Consider the following 25,430-nt stretch of genomic DNA (forward strand, 5'->3'; position numbering starts at 1 on the left):
CAGTGTGTCAGCAGGGGGAGTGGTCCCCAAGGGAGAGTGTGAAGCACACGTGGACACAGTGGCATCCTTCCACACTGGGACACACACCACACCCTCTGTCCCCAAACCAAGGGGGGCTGCTCTCCCTCACCTGGCCCCGCCCAGCATCCCCAGAGGCATGCACCTGGGAGACTCTCGGCAGGGACACACCCCGGGGGAGGAGCTGCTGTTTCGGTGGGGCCCAGCCCACACTGGCTGTGAGCTCCCCTTCCGCTCCTCCGCGGGCCCCAGGGGACCGACATGGCCCAGAAGAGTCCCAGCCCCGCCCTGGAGCCCGAGCACGTCCAGCGGCTGCTGCTGTCCTGCCGGGAGGCCAAGAAGTCCGCCTACTGCCCCTACAGTCGCTTCCCCGTGGGGGCCGCCCTCCTCACCGGGGACGGGCGGATCTTCTCGGGTAAGGGCGGCGCCTTGGGGTCCCCCTCCGTAGCAGCCTGGGTGGGAGGCCAGGGGAGGACAAGAAGGAAGGGCGGAAGGAGGGCACTCTCTCCCCTCTTCCCTGGGCCGCTCCTGTAACTCTGCCACTCACCCCTGCCCTGCTTGCTGTCCCAGACAGTGAGGATGAATATTCTGCTCAAATCCAGTGGCTTTCCATTCTTGGAGGACCGGGAAGCTGCGGAGAGATGGGGAAGGAAGTGGGAAGGGGAAGCAGGAAAGGGATGCCATAGACGCAGAGCATGGGCAGTCCCTGAGCTGGGAGGGAGAAGGTTAACACTTTCTGAGCCCTCCTCTACGTCTGGCACCCTACAAAGGCTTCCACTGCTACAAGGCAAGTCCTCACCACCCACGCACTGAGCCAGGTGTTATGCCCATTTTTCAATGAAGAAACTGAGGTCCGGAGGTGACCTGACTTGCTCAAGGTCACACAGGTTGCTGTGACCAGTGCTAGGGTCCCTCAAACCCTGCTTTCTTCCTGTCACCTACCATCCAGGGGGATGGCTGGGGGTGAAATCGAGGAATCCAGGGGTTACCCCTTAGTGGGGTGTGGGCCTTACAGAGGGTCTTAAGGGAAAGAAGGCAGTCAGGGTTTGGGTAACCAGCACTGAGCGCCGCCGGCCTGGGGAGGGAGGGAGGGACAGGAATCTGAGTTGGCACTAATCTGTTCCTAAGTTCCTTTTCTTTGGTTTGTTGTTCTTATAGAAAAGCTCACTTGAACAAAAATTCAGACTTGGTTTTGCTAAGCTTAGGGACATCCTCTTTTAGGACAGTGGGGAACGGGGCGTGGAGGTGGCAGGGAAGCCGTGCCCCTCCCCCCTCCCATTCCCACCACCGCCCTGCCCCCAGGGCAGATGAGAATTGGCCCAGAGTGATAGATGGGAAGCCCCAGCCCTGCTGCCAGGAGTCCCCATTCCGCTTGGGCAGCAGCTAAAGGACCGGAGGCTGGCTTGTGTGTCTCTCATTGGTAACCCCACCCACACCCCCAGCAGCCCCGGGCCAGGTGTGAGCCCCTCGCCTCCACCACTGCTCAGCTGCCAGTCTGGCTGGGAGCCACACCTCCCCCTCTATAGTGGCCCCTCTGGGCTGTCCTTGATGTTCATCTTATCTCTTGTCTTTTGTGGTTCTTTCTGGTTTCACGAGTCACCTGGGTCTTAAACATCTTTGAGCTGGAGAGGTGACCGTGAGTGTGTGCTACCATGTGAAAGGACCGTGACTCACGTTATCCATCTAACCTTTCCAGTCTTGCAAGGCAGTTATTATATCGGCCCTTTGCAGAGAAGGAAACTGAAGCTCAGAGAGGTTAAATGCCCAAGATCACAAGCTGAGATGGGAACCCAGAGTTCCCCTGACTTCCAAGTTTGTTTTCCTGTGGGGAATAAAGAATCTCTGAGTGTCATGTGGAAATTCAGTGCTGGCCCGGGGGCTCAGATGAGCATTAAATATTAACCACCACCTCAAACAACGTTGCAATCCACACTGCCCCTTGTCTCAGGGCCTTGAACATGCAATCAGCCATTGATTCCTTCCAGCACTTCCATGTCCCCTCCAGATGGTGTACGGAGAGGGGCCTTCCCCATCCTTGCATTGAGTTATTCATTCAACAGATATTTGCCAAGCAACAATTATGTGCTAGGTAATGTACCAGGTGCTGGAGATACCACTGTGAGCAGAAATGACAGTCCCTGCCCCCATGGAGGTCCCCTCCTCTTGCAAAGGCCATGGCTCAAAGTGGGAGCCTCAACCAATGATTGCAGGAGAGAATGGATGAAGTGAGCAGAGGTGTGGCCTATTTAAAGGGCAGAGAAGGACCTGATGTCGCCAGAAAAAGGGTCATGCCTTGGGCACTTATGGAGTTCTTATGGGATGGGGTACAGGCCCTGGAGGAGTTAAAGGCTCCTGGGTTTGCATCCTGGCATTGCTGTTTCTCAGCTGTGTGACCCTGGGCAAGACCCTTCACCCTCCTGAGTCTCAGCTTACACATCTGTAAACCGAAGATCACAATACCGGCCTTTCAGGATGGCTGTGAACAAAGCTGGTGTTTCTGGCCTGGCGGTCCTCCCTGATTGTTGGTGCCTGTGCTGCATTAGTCATTAAAGATGTTGAATTTCACCCCCGGTTGTGAGGCTTTAAATGAGCTAATGCCTTTAAAGGAGCTAAAGTGCTTAGCACAGTTTCTGGACCAAAATAAGAATATCACAAATGGCGGCTGCTTCTACTATTAATGGGATGGTGATGATGATTTGGAGGCAGATTGTGGAGCCCTTCTGAAGGCCAGGTAGAGACACTGAGATCTGATGAGGCAGCAAGTGGGGAGCCAGGAAGAGTGGCAGGAACGTGGGGTTTGAGGACAATGAGTCTGACAGGTACTCAGGGAAGACTGGGACAGAGGAAAGAGTGTCAGGGGGACAATGTCTGTCTTACTCACTGACAGCATGTTGCCTGGCCTATAGTTAAGGTTCGTTGAATGTGTGAATGAGTGGTTTGGCCTAGGACAGTGGCAGGTGGGATGAAGAAGAAGGAAAGATCTGAGAGGGATTGTACAGGACTAATGGACTGGGTCTAGGGTGGGCAGTATTAGAATAAAGGAAAGGAATATGGTTCTAGGATTTCCAGCCACGGAGACCAGGGAAAGGATGAGACAGAGCTGGATTGTGCTGGGGACATGGTGGGCAGGGACCAACAGCCATATTAATAACTACAATGGATTAAGCATTCTCTAAGCACTTCCATGAAAGATCTTTTGTAATCTCACAGCCACCACATGAGAGGAGACAATGAGTGTCACATGCATTAGTCAGAGCACTTTGAGTTGCAAATGCCAGAAACCAAACAGAACCACAATGGTCAAGGGTAGATCTTGCCTCAGGGACAGCTGGATCCAGGAACTCAAATGCCACCATGCTCTTCTTTAGCCTTCTGGATGCTGGTTTCTTTCTCTTATCCTAAAGGTGGGCTTTCTCCAGGCATCAGGGAACATGAGTGCAGGCATTCCTAGTTCACATTCTTACAACCTTAAAAGCAGAGAGGAAAGAACTCTTTCCCACTAGCTCGAGATGGAAAAATTCCAGGGAAGGGCTCTGATTGGTCCATCTCCAATCTCATGCACATCCCTGGGCCAATCACTGTTGTCGTGATGGGGTAGTGTGATGGGGCCAGCTGATTCACACACATATTCCTTCTCAGTGCAGGGTGGGTGGGTCTATTACCACAAGAAGGACTGCGGAGGTGCCAAGCAGACCAAACCAAGAGCCAAACGCACATTTTATAAATGAGATAACTGAGGATCAGTTTTATCTGCTTCCAAATTCCTTGCTCTTTCTGCTGCCCCTCGCTGCATGAGGATATATGGATACACAGAAGGGGGCAGAGAGAGTTGTGCTGAGGAGGGGGGACAGATGGAGGGCATTTACCAGAATCCCTGGATCTCCTTACTTAGAAGGAAAGGGAGGGTAGATGGCAGTGAGGCAGGGCTTGGAGAGGAGGGACCTTGAACAACCAGAGGAAACCTGATAGGGCATCAGGGGGTAAATTAGAGACGATTAGGAGGCAGAGAGGGCACAGCTGAACTTAGACACTGAGTTTACAACTCATAGCGGGACAAGTCTGCCCAGTTCTGTGACTGTCTCCCGCTGAACAAAAGACCAGCCTCCGTGGAGTTTGCACCCTCAGAGGCAGCTGGTGTTCTGTCCAATTCAAAAGCAAGTCTGAGAGCTTTGCTGTCACAATCTCATAATAATGATCTTATTTCCTCTATTACCCCTGACCCCGGCCAGGGCCTTGTGCCCCTCGCAGCTGGGCCATCAGGATGGTAGTTAATAACTACAACAATTACCTTCTGTCACTGCTGTGGGGAGAGCGACAGAGAGAGGAGGAGCTCACCGGGGAAGAAAGATGCTGGGGGAAGGGGCAGTGAGGACACAGAGAGAAGAGTTAAGATGGGACACAAGGGGGATGAGGGGGACGAAGTCAGCCCGGGGCCCCCCACGTGACGGTGCTCAGCCAGCGGTGGTGGATTGCCGGGTGGGAGGGGGTGGAGGAGACCCATGGAGGACCACCCTGCGGGCATCACCCAAGGGATGGGGGAGTTTCTCTTCTTCAGTTCATGCTCTTGGGGTGGTGGTCTGTCTCCCCCTTTCCTCAGAGGGATTGCAGCACTCCATATGTTTCATTGCCATTTGGCGGGGAGGCAAGGGGAGCACTTTTCTGGATCACATGTAATTAATTTGGGAGGAAAAAAACCATACTAAAAAACAAAAAAAAACGTTTAAGGACATCCTGGTTAATTGCTGAATTCGGCTTGTCTCGGCTTAACCTTTAAACCTAATCCTTCATCTGTCTTCCCCCAACCAGCCCCTGATTCCCTCCCTGGGCTCCCTTTCTCCCCCAGGACCACCCTTTGGAGCTCATAGCGTTTGACCCAACGCAGGCTCCCAGCCCCACCCATAGCACTTCTAGGTGAGTCAAAGCAGGCTTCCCTAACCAGCGTCCTCTCCTTACAGCCCTGCCCACCCTCCACGCCTCGCTCCCGCTGTGCCCCCCACCCCAGCTTCGTCCGCTGGTCCTCTGCACTGTCACTCGAAAGCAGCTTATTACAAAGATGAGCTTCACTAAAATCCCTCGACTCTATAGCTGAGTTGGAATAGAATCCATTCGTGAAACTGTGCATTGCATTTGCAGCAGAGGCAGGAACGTGGAGAGAGTGGAGTATTTCTTCAAGCACGCGAACGTGACAGTTCTCTAGTCCAGGGATTCTCACGTGTGGTCCCAGACCCAGAGCCTCAGCACCTCCTGGGAACTTGTTAGAAGTGCCAGTTAACGGGCTCCAACCCAGAACTACTAAAGCAGGAACTCCAGGGACGGAGCTGAGAAATCTTTAAGAAGCCCTCCAGAAGATGCCGAGGCCCACTTGCTTGAGTGTGATGAACCCCTGCTCGAATCTTAAGATCCCTCGGAAGGCAGAGCGGACGCAGAGAGGGGGACATGGTCTCCGGCAGTGCTGTCTTCTCTGGGGGACTGGGTCCCAGTCACCTCCTTGTGAACTTCTTTCCTGGCTGATGTCTCGATGACATCGGACTCCAGCCCTGCCTTAAGCAACAAACCTCCTCAGAACATGGCCTCACTGAAATGCCACAGAGAAAGACACTTCTTTGTATGTGTCATGCCAGGATGTGAGTTGACTCCCTGATCCCCACCTCAGATTTACCCTCTGTAAAATGGGGTTAGAATAGGATCTGCCTTACAGAGTTGTTAAAAAGATTAACAACAGAATGCAGATAAAGTGTTCCATGAGTGCCTGGCAGATAAAAGGAGAGCAATAAAAGAAAAGATTAAAAGAAAGCAATGAGTGATAATAGCACTATCATCATAGTGTTATTTCTTTTTTTTTTTTTAAAGGTTTTTTTTTTAATTATTAGCACCTTTAATTATTATTTATTTTATTTTATTTTATTTTGGCTGTGTTGGGTCTTCGTTTCTGTGCGAGGGCTTCCTCTAGTTGCAGCAAGCGGGGGCCACTCTTCATCGCGGTGTGCGGGCCTCTCACTATCGTGGCCTCTCTTGTTGCGGAGCACAGGCTCCAGAAACGCAGGCTCAGTAGTTGTGGCTCACGGGCCTAGTTGCTCCGCGGCATGTGGGATCTTCCCAGACCGGGGCCCGAACCCGTGTCCCCTGCATTAGCAGGCAGATTCTCAACCACTGCGCCACCAGGGAAGCCCCCATAGTGTTATTTCTGGTCCAATCTTATAATTATGGATTTCTAACTTGGTGCCACCCCAGCCCGTGTCTCCTGTGTGTTTCAGAGTCAGTGAAGGGAACACAGGGAACGGAGTTGGTTTGCCTGTACAGAAGACGTTTTGTGCTCTGGGCTTTAGGGAAGCAAAACAAAATTGTCTGGCCTTTCAGGATCAACAGTTTATGGGTTTCCTTCCTCCCTTCCTCCTCCTCTTTTTTTTTTTTCTTTTTTTAGAAGCAGGACTCGGAAATTACACTTGAACTTGCTAGAGGCCCCACATACAGTTATTCCTTTGCAGCTCAGAGATTTAGCACTAAAGTGGGAAATTCCACTCTTTCGATAATAAGTAACTGAGAGCCTCACTGGCCTCACTGTTTTAGGCCCTGGGCATACAGCGATGTACAATATAGACAAAGTCCCTGCCCTCAGGAATTTGTACTTGGGGGGATAATGGGGGAATTAGATATTAAAGACATTCATTTCAGGAAAGTGTGAAGTGTTAAAACAGGATAAATGGATTAAGAGGGTGGGAGGTAAGGGGGGAGGAAACAATTTTAGATAGAGTGATCAGGGAAGGCTTCTCTGAGGAGATGACCTGGGTAGAGTGAGCCATGTGCTTATAGGGGGAAGAGAGTTCCAGGCAGTTAGAACAGCCAGTGCAAAGGCCCTGTAGCAGGTGTATACTTGGGGAACAGCTGGAAAGCAAAAGGAGTTGAGGTCCAGGAGGCAGGCAGGTTGGCACCAGATTACGAGGGCCTTGTAGTCATGGAAAGAATTTCAAAGTTGCCTGAAGGACAGAGACAGGGCCACTGTGACCCCTTGTCTGGAAGGAACAGAAGCTCAGTCATACAGGCCTACCACCACCAAAGCCTTGACTTGCATGCAATTAAGAACAGCAGCTCCAGCTGCTGAACACTTACTCTGTGCCAGGCTTTGTGCTCATTGCTTTACACACGCGATCTCAACTCATTCTCACTAGAGGCCTGCGAGGAAGGTGCTGTCATCTTTATTTTACAAATGAGGACGCTGAGCCTCAAGGAGGTTCAGTCCCTTTCCCAACTTCTCAGAGCCAGGAGGGCTAAGGGTCCCAGGGCAGAACAAAACCTACCGGATCTTTCTACAAAAGTCTATTTGAACAGTAGGGTATGTGAGTGCACTCCCTTCTAGAACAAACTCTCCCTCTCCTTAACTGGCCCATTGAAGTTTTTACACACAGTAAAGGAAGAGTTCTCTATATGAGGTCATTGTGAACTTCAAAAGCAGACACAGGCGATCATCCTGAGAGCCCGGGCCCTTTGCAGTCTGGCAGTTTGCTTTAATGTCACATCAGCAAAACCCAAGATTTATGTGAATCACGTCTAATGGGAAAAGTGTCCCTGAGTCAGGGATGAGGCAGGGGTGGGAGGGTTGCTAGACGGGAAGTGGGGTGGGGAGCAACTCTTCTGCTTCTGGGAGAGGCAGAAGTCAAATGCAGCAAGGTCACAGGTCAGCAAAGGTGGGAGGGGCAGGCAGGTATGAGCAGGCAAGGGTGTGTTTAAAGGAAGCCATTTCCAGCAGGCATCAGGAACCTGGCTGGGGAGACTAGGTAGGGAGCAAGAAAGACTCCTTCATTTATTCGTTTAACTTTCACTGAGCTAGCAGAGAGCTTGAGCATTTAGGGGCCACTTATCCAGGCTACAGTAACTCACATGTGAATATGAACAAATGCTTTGCCAGGGTAGGCAGTTGATAAATATCAACCACGCCTTTCATGGTTGCAGCTCCCTGACGGCTCCCTGTCCTGTATCCCAACTGTATTAACTGATTTCTGTAAGGTTGCAAATGATAGGAATACTGGTTTTTTAAAATTAATTAATTAATTTATTTTTGGCTGTGTTGGGTCTTCGTTTCTGGGCGAGGGCTTTCTCTAGTTGCGGCGAGCGGGGGCCGCTCTTCATCGCGGTGCGCGGGCCTCTCACCGTCGCGGCCTCTCTTGTTGCGGAGCACAGGCTCCAGACGCGCAGGCTCAGTAGTTGTGGCTCACGGGCCCAGTTGCTCCGCGGCATGTGGGATCTTCCCAGACCAGGGCGCGAACCCGTGTCCCCTGCATTAGCAGGCAGATTCTCAACCACTGGGGCACCAGGGAAGCCCAGGAATACTATTTTTTAAACTATTTTAGGCAAAAGGAGGGTGCATTGGCTCCTATAACTAAATGGTGGCAGAGCTGGAGTGTTTCTGGGCTTCAAGGGCAACTGGCATCAGGAGGCCAGACTCTTTTCCCACCATCTCTCGTCTGAGTGTCCATTTCATTGCCTCCTATTGGTCTTCTCCATAAAGAAAGGAAACTAGTTGGGCCCAGGCCCAACTCCTGGTGTTAGAGAGGGACTGATGGTCTCTCACAGAGGAGAACTCTGATTGGCCTAGTGTGGGTCAGGTGCTCTACTCTGATTGGCCCAGTGTGGGTCAGGTTTCACCCAACACTTCCACTCACACATCCCATTGGCTAACCCTATAGGACTACCCCAAGCTTCTAGGGAGGCTGGGAAACATCGTCTCCAGCTGGGTAGGCATGTGCCCAACTAAACTCCAATGGATTCTATTGAGAGTGTGAACACTGGGAACAATTAGTCTTTGCCACAAGACCCCCTGTGGCCTGTAAGTATCTGTACATCTTTCTTCCCACACGTAGGACCCACTTTTGAACTTTCTGAGGGTGACAACCCGAAGTCCATCCGGTCACTGCATCCGCTCTAAGAGCAGGATCCCTTGGTGGGGCACAGTCGCCCTTCTCAGGCCGGGTGTGGCCTTGCTAATCCAGTGGCCTGAAAACTAAAAAATAATCGTCTGCCCCCCACGTCACACCCGCTCTGGCCATATACAGCGTGGAGCAGGAAAGGCTAACAGTCATCACATCTCGCATTAGGAGAACAGAACACCTGCTGGCCACCAGTCCCTGCAGTTATCAGACCTGCTGGGCAAGAAGTGTGAAAACTCCCTGCCCCGGGGTACACTTTGCCTCCCCTTTCTGCCCTGGGGGTCACCCCCTTGTCCACTGCCCACTGGGGCCCCTGGCTTTGCCCTCTGGCAGCTTCTTCCTTGACCATTATCCTCCTCAGCCATACCTCTGAAGTGGGTGTCAGAGAGAATGCTCTCCTTGGGGGCACACGGCTCTCTCAACTTACTTCTGATGGTGGAGTCTTGGGGGCCCCAGATTTCTTTAGGAATTGAACAATCACAGGCTTTTGTAGGCCAGACTTTTGGTTTCTCTGGCTATCCAAATCTATCAAAAACTTAGAAACCTTCTGGTCTGTTTGCTTCCACTTTCATACAGGAGTAGCACACCCAAAGAATCCTTTCTGTGCAATAGTTCTTAAGCCGGCCAACTCCCTTTTTTTTACTAACTGGCTTCCCTGCCCAGCCCAGCCCTGCTGCCTCATTTTAACGGTGGCTACCTTGAGGCACCCGAAACAATAACTGGGTGGAAATGACAGCCTTAGTCAGATCTTTGCCACAAGGCTGACTCACATTGCTAGGTAGAAAAGTCCCAAGAGTATGTACCATGGTTTGCCTTCCAGGTTATTGCAGGGTGGGGTTTTACCAAATAATCTGCCACAGAGTAGCAAGGGCCATCAATCAGCTTTCCATCTTGCCACATCTGTATTTTCTTTCACATTGCCCAACTGCTAAGCCAAGGCCACATATTTTTGATTTTTTTTTTTTTTTTTTGGTCAAAGCTACATCCTATTTTTAGCACAAATTTCTGTTTTAGTTAGATACAGGTTAAATTACTGTAACAAAAAGATCCCAAAATACAATGACTCATACCTGACAGAATTCTCTTTTTCTCTAACATAATGATTCAGAGTAGGCAGCTGGTCCAGGACAAGTAGGCAACTCAACTCTGCTCCAGGAGTTGGCCAGGGTCCCAGGTTCCTTCTGAGCTGTTACTCCTCCATCCCTATGAACATAAAGCACATGGTCAAAGCTGTCCCACCCCAACCCAGCCTATGGAGGGGGAAAGAAAGGAAGTAAAGGGCAAGCAGTCTCTTTACAAAAGATGTGATCCAGAAGTTTCCTACCTCACTTTGGGCCACATCCCATTAGCCAAAACTTAGTCACATGGCCGTACTCTGCTGCAAGGGAGGCTGGGAAATATAGTCTCTGAGTGGCCATGTGATCAGCCATATGGGAATGGGAATCACTTGTATTATTTAAAGGGAGAAGGAGAAAATGAATACTGGGGAACAATGAATATCCTGCCTCAGGGAGAAGGGCAAGCTGTGAAGAGTGACATACTGAATATGACACCCTGATGGTCGGGGAAAGCCCAGCTCCTGTGGCCATTGGTTCATGGTCTCACCTCCCTGAAAATGCAGTCTGTTAGTCAGCCAATCTGGCTATGCCAGTGCTTTGTCTCCTGGGAGCAGCCCTTGCCCATTGTCCCCAGGAACACTCCAGAGAACGCCCCTGGGGTGGAATCCCTTTGTGCAATCATGAACACCTTTTGCAAAGCTTGAGAGCTTTTGTTTGTTGGTTGGTTTTGACAGTTTTGTTTTGCAGTACAACTCACAGAGAACCCTGGTTGAACTCTTGACAGCTGGTATCCACACCAAAAATTTTGGAGACTTCCCTGGCGGTCCAGTGGTTAAGACTCCGCGCTTCCACTGCAGGGGCCACAAGTTCAATCCCTGGTTGGGGAATTATGATCCCACATGCTGCGCCACGCTGCATGGCCAAAAATTATTAAAAAAAAAAAATATATATATATATATATATATTTTTTTTTACTCAGGTGCAATCTTTGAATCAGGATCACCACCACGCCCCACCCTGTGGCTTCTGTCTCTGAGACCCAGGGTGGGGGGCTCTGCTCACCTTCTTAAGCCTTGGCATTTCCCTTGGCCCTGACCTGACCTCTGCTGGGGGGATGAGGCTGAGCTAATCTGCCCTGTGATGCTGCCCCTGCTTCCAGGCTGTGCTTCGAAATGCAGGCATCGGATACGTGATGAGAGTGGAAGGTTCTTGGGAAGAACCAGTGCACCAGTGGGTCACGGAGTCTCCCAGTTCTGGTCAGGTTGCCCTCTCCTTGCCCGCACCTTGTTCCTAGTAGCGGGTCCCTCCCGGCACTGGAATGGGGCAAGCCTCTTACTCTACACATGCAACAGGAAGTGGCTCTGCTGCAAATAGCATTGGGCTCTCTTCTCTTCTCAGGGTGCAACATAGAAAATGCCTGCTACCCGCTGGGCGTCTGTGCTGAACGAACCGCCATCCAGAAGGCCATCTCAGAAGGGTACAAAGAGTTCAGGGCAATTGCTATCTCCAGGTGAGTGGGAAAGGCTGCTCACAGCAATATTCATTCACCTGTTCAGCCAGCATCCACCACACACCAGTTACTCATCCATTCATTCATCTAACATGTGTTTATACTGCGCTTCCTATGGTGTGGGGCACTCTAGGGCTGGGCTGAGTGCTGAGGGTAGAAGATAAATAAGAAAGGGACTCTGCCCTTGGTGAGCCTGAAGAGCAGGTAAACAAGCAAGACAACTCTAAGACAAAAGCAGGCGCGCTCTTGTTCTAATAATAGCGCAAAACACAACAGAATCCCTATAAGATACAATAGAAAGGCAGCATAGAAACTTAAAACTAGAGGGACCTAAAAATCACCTGCTATAGACTTGCCTGGCCACTATACCCATTTTACAGTTGAAGAAACTGAGGCCCAGAGACGATGGGCAACTTTCCTAGGAATTAGTGGAGAAGCCGGGACAGATACATATCTAGAGTCTGACTCCAGGGCTCATTCCACTGTGCCATGCTGTGCCAGGAAAGGAAACCTTCTTCCCTGCTCTCCTTGAGCTGATACTGAGATCCGTCCTTCACTGTGCCAGCTCCTTCACTTGGCATCAATCACCTCTAGGTGCAAGAACCAGGATGAAAGGACAAGCTGGTGGGGTGACACCCAGGCAAACCCAGGCTATGGTCTAAACTGATCAGATCCCAGCCCAGGTTCTGGCTGAACAAGAGCACTTGTTAACTCTCTCTACAGGCCGCAGGCATAATTATCCAAGTTCCCACGTCTGTGCCCTCAAAGGGAATTCGTTGAGTTCTTACTGGCCCTGGACCCAGACTCAGTGTCTTCAGGATTCAAAGCATGTGAATGGGCTCTTTTATTAATTTGGACCCCATTATGCTTCTGATTTAATGACGAATTGCTTCTGTGTGTACCGTCGCATTGTCTATGAGAGAGAGTTCTCGTAGCAAGATAACGGTGCAGGGAAAATAACTTTGGAAATTTTGAATCCACCCAGGAAGAGACTGCAAGGCTGACCAAGTGTTGGTCTTTAGGGACATCCGGGTGCATGGGTCATGGACTAGGTGTGAATGATCTCTTCATTGTGGTGGAGATGCAGGACCTTTCTGGTAGAAATGTAGGGGCTGAGAGCAAGGCCTATGACGTCTGTGTGACAGAAACAAGCCCCCATTTCTTTTTTTCTTTTTTTTAGTATTTATTTATTTATTTATTTTTATTTGGTTGAGCCGGGTCTTAGTTGCGGCAGGTGGGCTCCTTAGTTGTGGCATGCGAACTCTTAGTTGTGGCATGCATGTGGGATCTAGTTCCCTGACCAGGGATCGAACCCAGGTCCCCTGCATTGGGAGAGTGGAGTCTCAACCATTGTGACACCAGGGAAGTCCCCCTGTTTCTTTTACAAGATCCTAAATTTGGCCTCAGTCTGGCCCGCAAGGTGGTCCACATTATTGAAGGTTTTCTTCCCTGAGTAACGGAAGCCAAGGATGCACTTCTGGAGAAGGGCCCCAGCTTCCGAGAGCTCTCCCTGTGACCAAGGCCTGTCCCGGCTTCCCTCCGGCTTTGGGAGGAATAAATGAGGCCACCCTGGGAACATATTGTGCGAACGAGCAGAGATCAGGATGTGAATTACACTTTATAAAACAGGGGTGGGGGTAACTCAACTTCAAAGCTGATCCAAGAAAATAATGATATTCTGGGGAAAAGGAGGCCAAAGTCAACAAAAGGATAATGGCAAGGTGGCCCTGCTCTGTTTAGAATGTTCCAGATGAAAGGCTTTTTCTCTTGGTCATTATCTACTCTTAAAAAACATGACTGAGTTTTGCTAGTGATGATTAGCAAATGTCCTTGTTTACACAAAAACCGCATTTTTCCAGCACCCAACTGCTCCTCTCCGGGTACTCAGCCTGCGCCAGCATTCCCGAGCCAGAAAAGCAGTCATTACTGCACTAATGATTTGTTAAATTGAGAGTGTGGATTTAGAGGGGGAATGGGAGGTGCCAGCTCCCTTGTTAACACTGATGAGTGTGAACAGTCTCAGAGAGCCCCCTCGAGATCTGTAAAGTAGAAAGTGCACAGCTCAGGTGGGATTTTGCTGACAGGGAGATAAGCTTGCCCTACTGGGGTCCCAGCTGTCATCATCAAAGTCGATAGGTTTCCAGCCTGTCAAGTCTGATAAGCCGGCCTCAGTGTGTGACGAAGGTCAGCACAAACCACAGGAAACTGTCAACACCCGGCACAAGGCGGAAGAGGCAAAGGGCAGCGGAGAGGGAGAAAGGGAAAGGAAGGAGAAAAGGTCCCCGTGCACCCAGGACCTTCTGGGATGCTTCTTTTCCCAAGCTTTTCATTCTTTCTCTTGGCTGGAATGTTGAGTAATGCTTAAGAGCCCAGCCTCCCGGGTTAGTGAGACCTGGTTTCAAATCCTGCTGCACTACTGACCTTGGGCACATTGCTTCAACAATCTGAGCCCAGCTCTTCTGTAAAGTGGAGGAGAGTAATGCCTACTTGTTGGGCTGTTGGGAGGACTCGGGGTATGCAATAATTTAAAACTATTGTTTTAACATTATCATTATTACTTCTACAAGCTGCAGAACTACCAAAGGCAGAGTAGACAGATCCTGGGTTCAAATCCTGGTTACCAGCTCTGTGACCTTGGGCAGGTCACTTCACCTTTCATGACCTTTAACACGCAGATGGTAAGAGTACCTACATAGTTCCTGTCTTATAAGGTTATAAGGGGTTAAATGAGTTAATACACATATGGCCCTTAGCACAGTACCTGGCCCAGAGAAGTGCAATGTAAGTGTAAGCCATTATTATCGGGCTGTCTCCCAGTTCTCAGAGCTCTGCTGCCAGGATGTACCATCTTGTGACTTTTGGTGGTTGAACCTGAGACCAAATCCAACATTCCAGTGGAATGCATGTTCATACCCCACCTTGAAAACCCCAATGCAGGTCACCCTCTCCAAGGGGCTGTCCCTTGGGCAGTTAGCCATGCATGTCACAAGATTGGGAAAGGAAGTGGTGAGCTTGGTAGGGGCCAGATCATACAGGGCCTTCTAGGCCATGGAAGGGAGGCTGAATTTCACTTAGAACACCTCTCCCGTGACCCTCACCACAGTCTGCCTGTAGTTATGACATTGGCACGCAGATTTTATCTCCCTTCCAGACGGCAAGGTCCCTGCAGTCAGGGATTCTCTGATTGGTCTTTGTTGCTCCCTCCCATGCTTGCCTATCACAGAGGAAACTCTGAGCCAACATGTGTGCAATGAAATAAAAAATAACGGAGTCCAGCCTCCAAAGAGCTTAAGAGAGGCTCTGGCTGCAACATCGGTCACCTGGTAACCAGATGGGTTAATTTGGCTCAGGGTGCCTCCTGGGCAGGGGTCCCCACCCTCTCACGTTCCCATGGGATCACTCTGAAGCTGAGAGTGTGTTCAGAGAGGACCCACCTTTCCATGAGCAGAAGCTTTCTTTGACTGGACCTCCACATGTAAAAGGGAGTTGTCATGAGGATTAAATAAAATAGCACCCCTCCACTCTCTCCCCTCAGCTGCTTTATTCAATGCATAGCATCTGTCTCTGTCTCCACTCTATCATGGTTGACTGGTTGGTTGCTTGGTTGGTTGGTTATCTGGCTTATCTCACTAGTCAAAAACTCCTGAGAACAGTGAATTTTACCTGGTTTGCTCACTGCTGTATCCCCAGCACTGACAGTGCCTGGCACATAGTAGGTGCTCAGTAAATAAATGTTTGTTGATTAACATGTGATAATGACTATAAAGTACTTCGGAGGATGCCTGGCACATTCTAGGCACCTATTAAACAATATGATAATTATTGTTAATACACAATAAGGTAAATTAATTATACAATAGTACATAAAGCACACAGTATGTAATAAAACTGTATATGACAAGGTACTAAAATTATGACAGAGCTTATATATGTGAAGGAAGAGTGCCAGTGATTAGCAGAGGTGATAACAATGTGTGTATAGCATTCTAAAGTTTACCAAGGCCTTTGCACACCTGATCTCATTTTATCTTCTAAGCATTCCTACAAAGTGGATGACATTATTCCCCACATTTTTTAGGCAAAGAAATGACCCTTGCATGGGTTAAAATGACTTGGTCAAAGTCACACGTAGTTAGCAAAAGGAAGAACTGATCAAGAACCAAATTTTAAATCCTGTAATCGTCCAGAGGTATCACAGAGCTTTGGGTCTCAGAAGAGCAAGGATGATGGTGGCCACTGGCTTAATGTCTGGTGCTTCATCAGGCTTGGAGGCTCTTACAGTTTACTCTTTCTTTAAACACCATCCTTTGTCCTGCTCAGGGCTGGAGGACTGCCTTCAGGTGCCTTCACTCTCAGAGACAGCCCCTGGGCTGTAAGCTTCTCTTCTCTGACTTTCTCCAATGCAGGGAGCCCAGTTTTCTCATTGACTCACATATGTCTCAGGGCCTTTGCACATACTACATCCCTTGCCTGCAACACAGAAAACCCCAGAGCTTCAGAATAGCACTCTGTTACTTCATCTCACTGAATATATGTTCTTTTTTTTTTTTTTTAACATCTTTATTGGAGTATAATTGCTTTACAATGGTGTGTTAGTTTCTGCTTTATAACAAAGTTGAATATATGTTCTTGAAGGTAAAATGGTCATTCTGACACTCAGGTCATACTGAGAATTAAATGAAATAATGTCTATCAAGTGCCTGGTAAGGAGCTTGGGGCAGAGCAGGTGCTCACTAATGGTGACATATGAACTCTACACTTCCTCCAAGGACCGGGCCAAATGCCACCTACACCATAAAATATTCTCTCTCCCTCCCTAGTCAGGGACGGTCTCCTAGTTACCATGCATTCTTACTGCATTTTGTTTGAAATGATAACTCATCTAGTTTTCTATGTCACCCACTGGGCTAAGCAATCTCCTGAAGGCCAGAGACAAATTCTCCTTAACCTTTGTGTCCCTGGGGCGTTGGTGAGAGTAAGTGCTCACTAAACGTTTACTGAACTCACTGATGAAAGTAATGGTCCTGCACATGGCCTTGCCTCTTGCAAGTGCGGAAAGCTCTGTGCGCTTCTTCTCAGCCTCTAGGACGCAGCACACCTGTGAACCAGGAACTGCCTGGTGGGATTTGACTTAATCTGGAGGCGGGCAGGACTTGGGGCCTGAATTTTAGCAATTGTCCTCTGGCCTCCGAAGAGACTGATCCGTGTTTGATTCTCTGTTTCCGCAGTAACTTGCAAGATGATTTTATCTCCCCATGTGGGGCCTGCCGGCAGGTCATGAGAGAGGTAAGCAGCTTCCCTTTCTTTCTGGAATGGATGCCTCCCTGCTCTTCCCCAGGCCTTGGGAGCTGAGCCAAGCTGCCAGCGAGGAGACACAGCAACTGTCCTGTTTGCTGGGTTGGCTGACTCCTAAGGCCTTCCCAAGCTTGCATGAATCACTGGAAATTATTCTTTCATTCGACAAATACTTACTGAGTGTCTGCTCTGTGCTGGGCATTGACCTTGCTCTGGGGAGACAGCAGTGAAAAGACAGGCCAGGCCCTGCACTCACAGACTTTATAGTCTAGTGCAGGAGACAGACGAACAGGAGGAAAATAAATCAACAGTAGAGTTCCTGAGAGGGATGAGGGCTACAGAGAAAAGAATGCAGAAAAAAGGAGTTGAGAGTGACAGAAGGGGCAGCTGACTCTAGATCAGTGTCAGAGGTCAGCAAACAACATCCCAGGGGCAAATCCTGACTGCTGCTTGTTATTGTAAATAAAGTTTTATTGGCACGCAGGCATGCCCACTCACTCACACGTTGTCTCTGGCTGCTTCGGTCCTACCACATGAGAGATGAAGAGTTACAACCTGGACCTTATGGCCTGCAAGCCCTAAACTGTTGACTCCCTGGCCCTTTATGGAAAAAAGTTTGCCAACCCCCTGCTTTAGATGGCCAGGAAGGGCCTCCCTTGGAAGACAGCATTTGAGCAGAGATACAAATAATGAGAAAAGATGAGGTAGACCGAGGTCTAGAGATTTCCAGGCAGAGGAAGCAGCAAGTTTAATGCCCATATACTTGGTGAGTTGGATGAGTCGTATGAAGGACAAAGAGGCTAGAACACGGGGGCAGGGGTTGGGGGTGGTGGTGATAGGAGGGGAAGTCAGAGGGGTGAGCAGGGGTCAGATCACACAGTAGGCCGTGAATGGAGGGTATGTTTTATTCCAAGAATAAAGATTGATTGCCCATTAGCAACTGAATCGTACACTTAAAAATGGTTAAAATGATTTTACGACATTAAAACAAAAGTTGGGGGAAGAAAAGAATAAAGGGAATTCACTGGATGTTTTTAAGAGGGGACTTAAAGGATCTGATGTACTTTTTACAAAGATCTTCTTGGTGGAAGACTTCAGTTTCTTCAATCCTAAAAACAAAGGGGTGGATTTGGTCGTGGCTTCTGAATCTGGGCTCAGTGAAGTTTTTGATGTGTAAACGTACATTGGGGGAGGGGGGATGTCCGTGGCTGTGGTGGACTCGCAAAGGGGCCTGTGTCCTCCAGAGTCCCCAGAGGCTAAAGCCACCAGTTTAAAGAATCCCCAGGCCCTTGGGCTCTGATGTGACGTCATCGGCCCCTGTAAATAGAGCATCTCATTTAATCTCCACCCCCGACCTGGAGGGAAGTGTGGGGTCATTATCCCCATTTCTCAGAGAAGTGAAATGACCTGCTGAAGGGCACGCAGCCGGTCAGTGGCGAGCTGGCATTCACGGCAGTTCAGGCTGACTGCAAAGCCCACGCTCCCCCCGGATGCCTCCTTGCCTTTACGGTCCTATAAATGGAACAACTTATTTTCAGCCCCAGTAGAGACATAATGATGCTTTGCAGAATAGGACCTGCTTGCTCCATGGAGGCTTCTGCTCTGGGAGCTGTCTGAAATGGGGGGAAGTGGGGCTTGCTTCAGTTTTGCTTTTGTGCCTTGGGGGTTTCAAAGCATCTCTCGAACATGCAAACATCTCCGTCTTCCTTCTGCTTCTTGCCAGGACTGCAAATCAGGCACAATTAGCAGAACTCATGTCCCAAATCCAGATGAAAAATGCCACCACGAAGGCACTGAATTCACAATAGGCACTTCATCTCCCGTTAGAGGGGCACGAATGGCTGCTCAGCACCGTGGCATGTCCAAGGCCACATAAGGAAAGCACATCAGAATGCCAACTCCCTGACTCCCGAGGCCCTGCCTCAGTCTAATTGCTCATTGCTGTTTTCTCCAAACAGATTAGATGCTGGCAGATGAGAGAAGGGGAATGGAAAAGTTGAAGGAGGGAGAGGCAAAACTGAAACCAAAATGCAAATAATAAGAGCTGAAGCTTGGGGGCCAGGGGCCTGGCGCTTAAACTTGCCTCCACTCGACTCTCACCCATACCGTCAGGCAGAGCCCGCCAAGCAGAAAAATTTCCATCCTTAAAACATTAATTTTAAAAAGCCAGAAAAAGGAACGAAATTGGATCATTTGTAGAGACACGGATGGATCTAGAGACTGTCATAGAGTGAAGTAAGTCAGAAAGAGAAAAACAAATATCGTATATTAACGCATGTATGTGGAACCTAGAAAAATGGTACAGATGAACCGGTTTGCAGGGCAGAAATAGAGACACAGATGTAGAGAACAAACGTATGGACACCAAGGGGGGAAAGTGGCGGTGGGGTGGGGTGGGGTGGGAGATGAATTGGGAGATTGGGATTGACATGGATACACTAATATCTATAAAATGGATTACTAATAAGAACCTGCTGTATAAAAAAATAAATAAAATTAAATTTTAAAAAGATAATAATAAAGTAAAATAAAATAAAAAGCCAGAGACGGATTGTGCCTGGTAATAACTTGGTGATTCAGACTGAAGCGTGAACAGCAGGCGGCAAAGCTGAGCGGTCACTAGGAAACGCAAGTCATCAGTAGGAATGGCTTCCATTGATGGAGTATTTACTACGTGCCAGACACGGCGTGCAGGCACCTCCAGGACGCAGCACTGGCCAGGCAGAGCCTCGGGCTGTTGACTCCAACTCCAGGACTCTCTCCACTACACCACAGCTGATTTAACTCTCCACCTAGGACACCTATCTTCCTGCCTAATAAGTCTTTTGTCTCTAAAACCACTTCACAGATCAAGACACACACAAAGACCCAAAGAGTTTAATCATTTGCCCCACATCACACAGCCAGCAAGTGGTAGCTCCTGTTATGTAAGAGAAAGATGGGGACACAGATTTGGGCTAAAACTCTGCTTTCCTGACGTTACCCTGCAAAACCTCAGTTTCCTCATCAGTAAAATGGGGATAATATCCCTCAAAGGGTAGATGGCGAAATCCTGCATGTTCAATGTCGGGTGTGTGATGAGGCAGGCATGCCACCTCTCCTGGTTGTCAGGACTTATAGAGAGGCTCTAAGGGAAGCAGATATTAGTTGTTCTTTGTCACAGCAGGAGGGGATCTGGCCCCAGGGGTTAGATATTGTTCTTGGAAAGCCCTGGGTGAGTCCTTAATCAGAGAGTGGAGCATTGATCGCCCATTAGCAATGTGCAAGCACTGTGCTAACTGCTTAACGTGCCATCTTTCATGGGCTCCTCCCTCAAGCTCTATGCACCAGGTGTGATTATTGTCATTCCCATTTTACAGGTGAGAAAACCGAGGTACAGAGAGGCATGTTAGACAGTAAGAGGTAGAGCCAGATTCAAACCCAGGTCAGCCCTCAGCCCTCACCCCTTGGCCACACTGCTTCCCTCACACTGGCTTTGTCTCTCTTCCAGTTTGGCACTGACTGGGCTGTCTACATGACCAAGCCGGATGGCACGTACGTTGTCAGGACAGTCCAGGAGCTGCTGCCTGCCTCCTTTGGGCCCGAGGACCTGCAGAAGATCCAGTGAGGGATGGGGAACACCCACCGCCTGGGAGACCCTGGGTTCCCACACGTGCTTAAGGGGACAGCCACCCAGAGAACTTCATGAAGACGGACTCACAGACCTGGGGACGCCTGCCTAGTGGTCCCCAACCCCACAGGCGCTGGGCAGAGATGACTTTTCCAAATTACACTCAAGCACTGGGGTTTCTACTGAAGTGATACAGGGTTTCACTCCAGCCTGGGCCACAGCCCCTCCTTGCAACCCTCCTTGTCCTCCCTAGGACTCAGAGGACCCCGACCCTCTCTTCCTTCCTGTGGGCCCTCTTTCAAATTCCAGCCAAGTCTGTGCTATCCTGCTTGGTTCTATCCTATCTAAGGTTCTATCCTGCTCTGAGCAACTTTTCTAATTCTAACATTACAGAACATACTGATTCAGGAGAGCACGTTTTGCTCTGTCTCAATCCTTGCTGTAGCTCTTAGGAGGGGCAGGGTGATTTGTCTTTATAGAAAGACCTGGATTCTTTCTTCCAGGAGAGGAAACGGGCACCTTGGACCTGTGTAGCTGGTGTGGAGAGCTGAGTTTTTAGGCTTCTTGCCCCTGCCTTCTCCAGATGGGAGGCCACTGGGCTGGATCTTACTGCCAACGGCCATTTCTAGAGTCGTTCTGGGCTCAGTTAGACCGGGGCACTGGGTGCTGTCACCCCCAACTATAAAGGGGGAGGCGTGAGTTTGTCTAGACAGCATAGCAAATGTCTCTATGAGGACCTACTCTGTGTCAAGTACTTTTGCGTGGATTATTTTGTATTTAAAGTACTTGACAACTTGGCGAAGTAGCTATCTCCCCCTTCTTACAGATGAGGGCCCTGGTTGAGTAACTTGCTTTAGAACTGCAGCAAAATTCAAACCAGAATCCAGGTCCTGTAACTCCCCCTGTGGTCTAGAAACAGTGCCTGCTCTTTGCCACGCGCTGTGATGTGGCAGATCTGGAATTTGAACCAAGTCTGTCTGACTCCGAGTGTTTTTTCCATTCTCCCACAGCTGATGTCTGGCTGCCTTTATTTACTGAGTCTCTTTTATATGCCAAATACTGCAGAGAGAAAGATGTATAAGAAACCGTCTCTGCCCTTGAGAAACTTGCAGTCTGACGGGGAGAGAGAGGTGTAAACAGGACTAATGCACAGAAATACACACTGTGGTCCAGGCGGGTACCAAGTGCAGGGTGGGCATGGTTGCGGGGGGCATGCTGCCTTCTGGGGAGTGAGGAGGGTCAGGGAGGGGACTGTCTGTTGGTACAATTAGGGAGGTGAGGACTAAATAAGGGAAGGAGCTAGGCTGGCCCTGTAAAGGGGGCTGACAGCTCTGGGGGGTCCTCTCTGGAGGAGTTGGCCTTGGGGTGAGCTTTGGTGGCTGGGGTACGAATAGGGTGTAGATTTCCTCTTTCCCAGGCAAGCAAGTTGCTGGGGGCACAGGAAGTGGACAGGTAATTCACCCCTTCCCTGGGAGTCCTTTCTACTGAGATCAGAGCATCTGCAGGGGTTACTGTCCGGTAAGACTGGCTTTTCCATTACACACCCAGACCTACCTGCTGCCATCCTGGGAGCAGTAACCAGGAAATACGGGAAAGTATTTCCAACATTGCTGCATGATACAAAACTCCACCCTGCCTTTCTTTAGAAATGACTGCTGCGGCCTCCAGCACACTCTTCTGAATGTTCTCAATAAAGAGGAGTGGAGAAAGAAAAAGAAGAAAGGAAGGTGAAAGAAAATAGGCCAAGATGTTGATGGGGATCTAGATTAGTGGGGTTTTTCCTTTGTACATGTCTGTATTTTTTAAATTTCCAAAACATTTTTTTTCTATTTAACAAGAAAAAAATGGTATAGCACAATGGTTAAAAGTTTGAACTTCAGAGTTGAACAGCCTCCAAACTGTGTGGCTTTGGGCAAGCGATTTCATTGCTCTGAGTCTCAATTTCCTCATCTGTAAATCAGGGATGACAGTTCCCAGTGTACAGCATTGTCGTGTGGATCAAAGGAAATAATGCCCTATTGAGAGCCCAGTGCTGGGTCCTCAGCAAACTCTTGATACATGCCACCTGTTCCTTTTATTAAGGGTGACAAATTTGGGTCCTTTGATGATGGATTTGATTTCTGCAAACAGGCTTTTACATTCATTTAACAATTGTTTATTGACTGCCTACTGTGTTGCAGGGCTGGGACCTGACCCTGGGGATACAATAGTAAATAAGACAGATAAAATCCCTGCCCTCACAGGGTTCTGTCTACCTGTGGCAAATGACATCTAAATGATTCTAGTACTTCATGACAAGGGTCACCCAAGGGGAAGAAAGTGCTCCAGGGGCAGGTTGCAGGAGGAGTGGAGCTTGCCTGAGAATGCACAGAGCAGCCCTGAGGAGGGGATATTTCAGCCAGGGCACAAAAAGGGTCAGCCCTTTAGGGAATGGGGTTTGGGGAGGGTCAAAGAATGAGGACTGTCTGGAGGACGAAGCCCAGTGTTCTTATACTTCATGGAAACAGACTGGGGAAGGCAATTTGCAAAGAAGGATTCCAGAAATTATTTGAACGATGTCCCCTTGGAAGAATGACACTCATTTGGCTGCAGAGAAGCTGGGATGTTTGTTTAAAATAAAAGCACTTTCATTTTGCAGTCCTGCTGTTCTGAGGGCTGTGATTTCAGAGCAGCACATGCTCTATTGTTCAGGGCTGTCTGTGTTTTTTAGGACTCTAAAGCTGAGTCCCAGATTCCCATGGACATATTCCAATAGAAGCATGTATATTTCTGTGGCTCTTGCCAGCTGCTGCTAATTGCTTATGTAAACTACAAGATTCTTTAGGATTTCCTTTTGGGAGGGAGAAGGGCACAACTATGATTGACGGATGCCAGGGGTACTTTGGGTGCCTGTGTCAGAAATGAAGCCAGAAAATGCTGTTCAAGAATAAATAATGGAATGGCCTAATAAGTCTCACACACACAGTATTTTTTATACAATTATATGAGCACAGAAACAGGCATGGAAGGAACACCTAGTCCGTAAATAGTTTTTGAAGGGGTATGGGAAGGGGAAGTTAAGGGAGGGGAAATTAAAAACCTGTTTCCTGTTCTATGACTGAACAGGAAAAAAAAATGGCATAATGATTGTGTTAGTTACCTATTTCTGTATAACAAATTATGCCAAAATTTAGCAGCTTGAGACAACAAAAATTTATTATCACACAGTTCCTGCAGGTCAGGACTCTGGGCTAATCTAGGTCATCTCAAGGTTTCATACAAGGCTATAGTTAAGGTGTCAGCTGGGGCTGCAGGCTCATCCAAAGGCTCGACTGGGGAAGGATCCACTTCAGAGCTCACAGGTGTGGTTGTTGGCAGGATTCCTAGGGGCTGTTGCTGTTACCATTTAGTTCCTTGTCACGTGGACCTCTCTACAGGGCAGTTTACAACACAGCAGCTGGCTTCCCTCAGAAGAAGCAAGCAAGAGAGCAAAAGAGGGAGCAAGACAGATGCCAGAGTCTTTTGGTAACCTAACCATGAAGGTGACATCCCATCACTTTTGCCAAATTCTGTTCCTTAGAAGAAGTAACTAAAGTCCAGCCCACAGTTAAGGGGGAGGGATTCCACAAAGCCATGGATATGGGGTGCGGGGGTGGGGGGTGGGGTGTCACTCTAAAGATGTAAAAATTGAAAATGCACATAGACAGGAAAAAAGAAAACAGAAAAGTGGGTAAGGGCGGCAGGAGGACCAGAAGAAGCAGGCCTGGTTGGCCCTGTTAAGGAGTTGACCTTATTCCAAAGGGCAGCTATCAGTTTCAGATGGGGTGGGGTGGGGTGACATGGTCAGCTTTGTGCCTTAAATAGCTCAGTCTGCCAAATCAGGAGATAGTGGAGAACTGAAGGAAATCATAGAAGAAATAGCCAAAGGAGTAAGATAGCATGCCTCTGGGTTTAGAGGGAGTTGGAACAGGAGACCGTTTGCTTTTCATGATGAGCCCATCTCTATATAGTGTTACTGTTTTTTTTAAACCAAGGATGCATATTACTTTTATTTAAAAGACTTTTTAATTTTTAAAAAACCAGAAAGAATAAAAGAAAGAAGCTTGTAGAAAGGAGGTTCATTTAGCAATAATGTAGCAAAATTCTAGAGAGCAAACACAGCAGTTGATTCTGTTGGGGGCGGGGAGTGAGCTATTTGACATTCCTGTTGTTTCCTTCTGACTTCTCCTCTGGCTCACCCCTGGGAAGGTGGAGTGAGTCATGTGATTGCGAGTTTGAAAGATAGCCCAGCCCCTTCCTCTCTCCACCCCCTTGGGAGGGCTGGAGATCCAGCAGGCCCCATGCTGGGTGCTAGGGGATCTAAGGTTTAAAAATCACAATCCCTGTCCTTACAGAACTGACTGTTTAGAAGGGGAGACAGAGAAGGGGCATCTAGCCCAGTCTAGGAAAGGTCAAAGAAGGCTTCCTGGAGGAGGTGACCTCAAGTGTGAATGGGGATTCTTTCAAAGAGGTAAATTAAGACAGAGGGATCAGCATGATGCTTGGGACAACTGCAAGTAATTCGGTATTGCTGGACCACAAAGGGCAGGGAAGGGGAACAGCAAGAAAGATGCTAGGGCCAAAGAGTGAAGCACCTTCTCTGCCAGGCTAAGGAGCTTAGGCTTTATCCTGAGAGCAATGGGCAAGGGCAAAGAGCCTGTGAAGGATTTTAAGCAGCAGGTGACATAGCCATATTTGTACTTTGAATAATCACCGCAGGGCAGCAAACTTATCGGACTGCATAAACCACAGACTGTCTGAATGTCTCAACAACACCACACCTCCACAATCCATCACCACCACATTTGCATCCATCTTGCCCAGGAAAAACAGAGACACTTCTTCCCAATGAAATCTCACTCTCTGCCCACTGTTGTCGGATTCTAACCTCCAAAAACTACAGCCCAGGAGTTCCAAGTAGCTGGATTTTGATCTGGCAGCAGCTTTGCTCTGTCAACAGTTTTAGCAAAAACCCCTTCCACCTCTGCTGGCAATTTACA

The 25,430-nt window shown here is 48.9% G+C and overlaps 1 protein-coding gene across 1 annotated transcript; it reads left to right on the forward strand.

Annotated features, from left to right (window-relative positions):
• The first annotated feature begins 221 nt into the window (after nucleotides 1–221).
• On the forward strand, nucleotides 222–20,824 carry CDA (cytidine deaminase). Its single transcript, XM_007175058.1, has 4 exons — nucleotides 222–433; nucleotides 11,396–11,507; nucleotides 16,736–16,793; nucleotides 20,293–20,824. Exons 1-4 carry the CDS (start codon nucleotides 280–282, stop codon nucleotides 20,407–20,409), a joined length of 441 nt encoding a protein of 146 aa, XP_007175120.1. The 5' UTR covers nucleotides 222–279; the 3' UTR covers nucleotides 20,410–20,824.
• The last annotated feature ends 4,606 nt before the right edge of the window (nucleotides 20,825–25,430 follow it).

This window comes from Balaenoptera acutorostrata, chromosome 1 (genome assembly GCF_949987535.1).
Source record: "Balaenoptera acutorostrata chromosome 1, mBalAcu1.1, whole genome shotgun sequence".
In the NCBI taxonomy this organism is placed as follows: Eukaryota; Metazoa; Chordata; class Mammalia; order Artiodactyla; family Balaenopteridae; genus Balaenoptera; species Balaenoptera acutorostrata.